Below are 6232 nucleotides of genomic sequence, written 5' to 3' on the forward strand. Positions count from 1 at the left end.
ACGATGAAAATAAAGAAAAGAATGAATATATCCCTACCTCTAATACGTGCTGCTTCTATCCTTGCTTCAAATTCTACCATTTCAAGACGGCGATCATCTAAGAGGCTAAACCAGAGTGAGTCATCTTCTGGATAATATACATTCTGTTTCTGTCGGTATATTCGAACATCCCATCCCGTAACTTGAGGAAAGTAGAAATATTCAAATCCTTTCTCATCTTCACCAAGTATATGGGGTTTCGAAAAATCTGTATCTCCGAGCATTATGACTTCCTGGACACTTTTATGGACATGCACTACATAGTCACATATCCCTTTTAGTATAACCCAACGACGTTTCAAAGGGATTTCATGAAACTCTTTTTTTTCCAAAGGGTTCTCAAACTCAAGTTCCTCCCAGAAGGATTTATCTAAACCATAGTCCAATAGCAGTTTCAAAGCATTTTGTTTTTCTTTTGTGAATATTCGAAACCAATCTGATAATCTACTAGATAATTTCATTGACCAATAAGAGTAGGGCATAGGTGGTTTTTCGGTAAGTCTTCCTCTTGCAACAGGGTTAGATAGTAGCGTAGTCATCAACAGCCTCAAAGTGCGAGAGGATTGGGGTAAAATAAGCATATGTTCTAGTTCAAAAATTGAAGTGGGAGCAAAATTCAAAACTCCACTGGCTAACAATAAAAACTGTCCTATTTGGGGTACCTCCCAAGAAGTTCTTAAGAATTCTTTAATCTCTATACAACTAATACAGTCTTCCCACTGACAACGCCTGTTATTTTCTACCTGCTTTCTTAGTTCTTCTTCTTTTTCTTCGAGAAACTTTTTTTCTGCATCGGCACGATTTCTTTCACTCACAGCATATTTTAATAAATAAGATCCAGCCACTTTTTCATCAGTCTCATCTATTTTGGTACAAAAATTGTTTCCATAACAGGCGTCCAAAGTGCACGTTTGCCTTAAATCTTCCGACAAGGTTTGTAGCTGCTCTTCCAGCATATTTTCAAGTCTAAGAGCGCGCTTACTAACTAGATTAGTAGGCCCGTTATAGAAATAAGCATTCTTAAATACCAGACGAATATCCATCACTATCTCTTTAAGGCTAGTATATTTTCTAGCATAGATATTTTCCTTGATTTTCTTGAACCACATTGGCTTTTTGATGACTTCATAGTAGTCCTGTGCACCATCTCCAATAGGGTCAACAGAGTTCATGAAGTTCCAGCTGATATTCTTATTTCTAGTTAACACATCTAAAATCCTAAAATAAAACATAAAGCAAAATTAGCGAGTGGTCGTACTGAATTCTGCTTAAACTATACTAGCCCCATTCACACAGCTAAGATCAAGTTCCTGTATGGAGAAACGTTTTTTTATTTTAGTTTATTATTTCCATGGGCTTGATTTCTTACATAATTCATTGATTTATAAACCCGGTTTAAAATCATCCCTCAATGTTTATGTCGTGGTAAATTAGATAAACGTGATAGCTATTAAACACTCAAGTAATCCCCATTATCTTATAAATTAAAAACCTCGGGATCCCCTTTCCTAAAATTCCCAAGATTACAACTAGTCAACGAAAGCAAAGTGTCATACTATCATCTGAGTCCAAGTTTTACACCGTTTAAGAGGAAGTCAAATATCTTTAAATCCAGAATCTTGACTCTAAGAAGAGTCAAGATTCAAAAAGTCAAGTCAAGATTCTTTGGATTGAAATCTAAATTATTTTGAGCTTGCTCAGCCAATACTAGGAATGAAATTTTTCACCAAATTTTGTTCAATTCCCATAAATGCATGCAAAGCCACATTTAATTTAATTTGCATCACTCAGCTCCTGCTAACAGTTTCATCTTCACATCAGCCAAATATACAAATTGTATATATCTTTAACATGCCAAAACCACAAAAGTAAAAAATATACCTAGTTTAGCCATACATTCCCAGACAGACAAATTTTCAAAAAAAACGAAGTTCAAATACATCCTAATTGTATCTTTTAATACATTCAAATTCCCTGTCCCCCAAACTACCCCCTCAAGTTAAACACAAGTATGGCTAGCTTAAAAAGATGTTTTAAGGTACTAACACTATTGTCCTTTAAAAAACTGGAAAGAAATGGAACAAAAACAGCCGAACAATAAATTGTGTCATGAAAAGTTTTACTTCATAAGAACTGAATGAGAACTACTCTGCAAACACGAAATAGTGGTGAAAAAACACACGATGTGTTTTCACCGAAATTACCCTGCATCTTGAATAAAAAAAAGACCATGAAATATATGTTTTTTTTTTAGAGAAAAAGGTTTTATTAAAAAAATATAACACATTAACAACAAAACCCGAAGTTTATTAAACTTGTATGGGTAAACACCACCCTTTACAAAACCCTACATACACAATTACAACCAGCCAGCTTTAGACCCCCCCCCCAAAAAAAAAGGACAAAAATAATAATAAGAAAATAAATAAATAAAAATAAACGAAATAAATTAATTTCTAATAATTTCACGACCTAATTGGATACCGAAGACACAAAACTAAAAATCATTCATTCTATTCTACCTCCTCGTCGCCCTCCCAAAAAAAAAAGTGTCACAATCACTTGAGAGAAAATTCGCCCAGCAAGGATTAAAACTCATATGTAGACAAACACTGTCCTTTTAATTTACTGCGAAATTCATTTGGCTCAATGTAAATACGGAACAGTTTTCTACAAAACATAAAGGAGAAGAACTGCTAAAACGAGCTATAAACTGAATAAGCCCAAAATCAAGCGAAGTCTTGAATAACGGCAAAAACGAGCTAAACCTTGATTCGGGTGCAAAAACGTGTGAAGTCTTTAGTCATTGCCAGGGAGAGGTAAGTCCTGACTAGGTTTAAAAACTAGCTAACACCAGGTTACACATGATTCCGCATACTATCAACTTTATATCCGAAAGATAGACAGGCAGCACCTTTCTTAAATGGAGAGTACACACTAAAAGTGAGCCCACGGCCTCTCCAATAGCATGCTCCAACTCCTCCTAATGCCAACTTTTTTAGCAAAATTTAGGCATATTGCGCCGTGTTTGAATTGTAAGTAGTATCTCTCGTCTGGATTCTGGACCTTTATGTTCCTTCCGGTTTTTCTGGTAGGTAATTCTATTCTACAGGGGCATTACACCCTTTCAAAGAGAGTGAGTATCCTCTCACATAGCCTTATACTTCTATGGCCCCTCCGTATCAAACAGGTTTTTCTAGTAGTCCTATTCTACAGGGGCATTTCACCTTTGCCATGAGATTTACGCAATTTCTAGTTCAAGGTATATACATGTTTTTTTTTTTACCATCTATTGAATTTGAGGACGCCCCCGTACCAACAGGTTTTTCTGGTAGAACCGTATACTTTGCGTACGCCCCCGTACCAAATCGAGTTTTAACGGACAAGTTTTTGAAAAGCAGACAGTTTTTTTTTCTTGTTTAGCATTTGCAAAAAAGGGGTAATTAGTGAGTGGAAATTTTTTTAATGCTTTTACAATCGGAGATGTTTGATTAACCTTTGCGAAAAAAAGGGGTAATGGGATTTGTGAATTCTAGGAGATGCCATGATTATATACTGTATAATACACAAGTGATGTTTTGGAGCGTATTGTCAATTTAACGAGAAATGACTGAAAAGTGTTTTGAGGGAGATGGGTTGCATGGAGGGTTGTGTTGCATGAGAGTTCAGTTAAAGGGGGTACAGTTACGCGGGGGTTGCGGTTAGACAGGGGTGCAGTTACAAGGGGGTTCAGTTGCACGGGGGTTGAGTTAAATGGGGATTGAGTTCCACGAGAGTAGTGCTTTGTCGTAGTTTAGCTTGTCACAGTTTTAAAAGAGCTTTACGGGGATTGAGAGACTCAGTTGCCTGATTCCGAGTGGTTTTTCTTTACTTGGTGGTCATTAAAAATGAAATTTTTGTGTTTAATAAGTAGTTTTTGTATCTTTTAAAATATATTTAAGGGTGTTGAGAGACTCAGTTGCCTGTTTCCTTGTGGTTTTTCTTATCTTGGTGGTCAATAAAAACGAAATTTTTTTGTTAAATAAGTAGTTTTTGTATCTTTTAAAAGAGCTTTATGGGGTTTGATAGACTCAGTTGCCTGATTCCGTGTGGTTTTTCTTTACTTGGTGGTCATTAAAAATGAAATTTTTGTGTTAAATAAGTAGTTTTTGTATCTTTTAAAAGAGCTTTACGGGGTTTGAGAGACTCAGTTGCCTGTTTCCGAGTAGTTTTTGTTTAGTTGGTAGTCGTTAAAAACGAAATTTTTAGGTTAAATTAGTAGTTTTTGCATCTTTTAAAAGAGCTCTACGGGGTTTGAGAGACTCAGTTGCCTGATTCCGTGTGGTTTTTCTTTACTTGATGGTCATTAAAAACGAAATTTTTATGTTAAATAAGCAGTGTTTGTATCTTTTAAAAGAGCTTTACGGGGTTTGAGAGACTCAGTTGCCGGATTCCGTGTTGTTTTTCTTAACTTGATGGTCATTAAAAATGAAAATTTTTTGTTATATTTTTTTATTTTTTATATCTTAATATATATGTATTTTGTTTTAGATAATCAGGTTAATGATTAAATGTGTTTTTTATTTAATTGGTGGTCATTAAAACGAATTTTTGTGTTAAATAAATAGTTTTGTATCTTTTAAAAGAGCTTTACGGGGTTTGAGAGACTCAGTTGCCTGATTCCTACTGGTTTTTATGTACTATGTGGTCATGAAAAAATAAATTTTTGTGTTATATAACGAGTGTTTTTTTCTTTTAATATATCTGTAATGGGTTTGAGAGACTCAGGTGCCCGATTCCGAGTGGTTTTCCTTTTATTGGTGTTCATTAAAAACTAAATTTTTTTTCTAAATAATTAGTTTTTTGTATCTTTTAAAAGAGCTTTAAGGGGTTTGAGAGACTCAGTTGACTGATTCCTTGTGGTTTTTCTTTAATTGGTGGTCATTAGAAACGAAATTTTTTTGTTAAATAAGTAGTTTTTGTGTCTTTTAAAAGAGCTTTACGGGGTTTGAGAGACTCAATTGCCTTATTCCTTGTGGTTTTTCGTTACGTTGTTGTAAGTAGAAAAGAAATTTTTGTGTTAAATATGTAGTTTTTGTATCTTTTAAAAGAGCTTTACGGGGTTTGAGAGACTCAGTTGCCTGATTCCTTGTGGTTTTTCTTTACTTGGTTTTCATTAAAACTAAATTTTTGTTGTTAAATCAGTAGTTTTTGTATCTTTTAAAAGAGCTTTACGGGGATTGAGAGACTCAGTTGTCTGATTCCGTCTGGTTTTTCTTTACTCGGTTGTCATTAAAAACAAAATATGTGTTTTAAATAAGTAGTTTTTGTATCTTTTAAAAGAGCTTTAATCAAAATGATATATAATTTAATACTTTTCATTTATACTAATGCAGTTTCCATCAAAAATTTTATATTATTTCGTTTAAACTTCTATAAGGTTAAGTTAACTAGTTTATCTCCAATCCTTGCTAAGCAATTTTGATCTGTACGATCTGAAAAAACCAAGTTAGTAATCGCATTCAATATATGCGAGATAATTGACCATGTTAAGAAAAGAACTCGTAAAACGGCAGTGTCTATAAAAAAGGCTGAATAACAAAATCAAAATTAAATTGTATTGACTTCTTTTCATTTAAACTAATGCATTTTCTATAAAAAATTTAAAAGTATTTTTATAAAACTTCTATAAAGTTGAGTTAATATGTTACAAAAGTCCACATTGTTGGATAGAAATATCAAAATTGTAGGTTAGAAAAAGTACAGGCTATTTTTTTATTACATTCAGCATATACAATAGAATTGATTTATGAGGTATTAAAAAAAAAACAATTCAAATTGAATAATCTGTTAGATGGATAGAACTAGGTGTTAAATAAAAATTGTTGGTGATAATGTTACAATTGTTACCATTTAGAAGACCAGAATGACTCAAAACTTAGTTAAAAGTCCATAAACTAATCTATACTATCTGCTAACAGCATCAAAAACACACTTACCTTCTTTCATATTATTTTAATTTAGTAATTGTTTAACATCTATAACACCGCTCTATAGTTTGGATCTATAAAATTGTAGACAAGCCAGTTTGTAATTAGATTCAGCATATGCGATAGAATTGACAATGGTTCGAGAAGAATTAGTAAAACTGCATGTTCTATAAAAAAGGCTGAATTATGAAATCAAAATTAAATTCCATTTACTACTTTTCATT

General features: G+C 33.3%; 1 protein-coding gene across 2 annotated transcripts in view; it reads right to left on the reverse strand.

Moving 5' to 3' along the window:
* The window catches only part of LOC148944427 (uncharacterized), a 30936-nt gene extending 29681 nt beyond the window's left edge, over window positions 1-1255 (reverse strand). For both annotated transcript variants that reach the window (XM_089100153.1, XM_089100152.1), the window contains exon 1: window positions 38-1255. In XM_089100153.1, the coding sequence (XP_088956279.1) occupies window positions 38-1211 (1174 nt within the window). In that variant the 5' untranslated portion in view covers window positions 1212-1255. The remainder of the gene's footprint in view (window positions 1-37) is intronic.
* Between the last annotated feature and the right edge of the window lie 4977 nt (window positions 1256-6232).

The sequence above is a fragment of the Artemia sp. Qi Xiang Cuo genome, chromosome 14 (assembly GCF_049724085.1).
Source record: "Artemia sp. Qi Xiang Cuo chromosome 14, ASM4972408v1, whole genome shotgun sequence".
Classification (NCBI taxonomy): Eukaryota; Metazoa; Arthropoda; class Branchiopoda; order Anostraca; family Artemiidae; genus Artemia; species Artemia sp. Qi Xiang Cuo.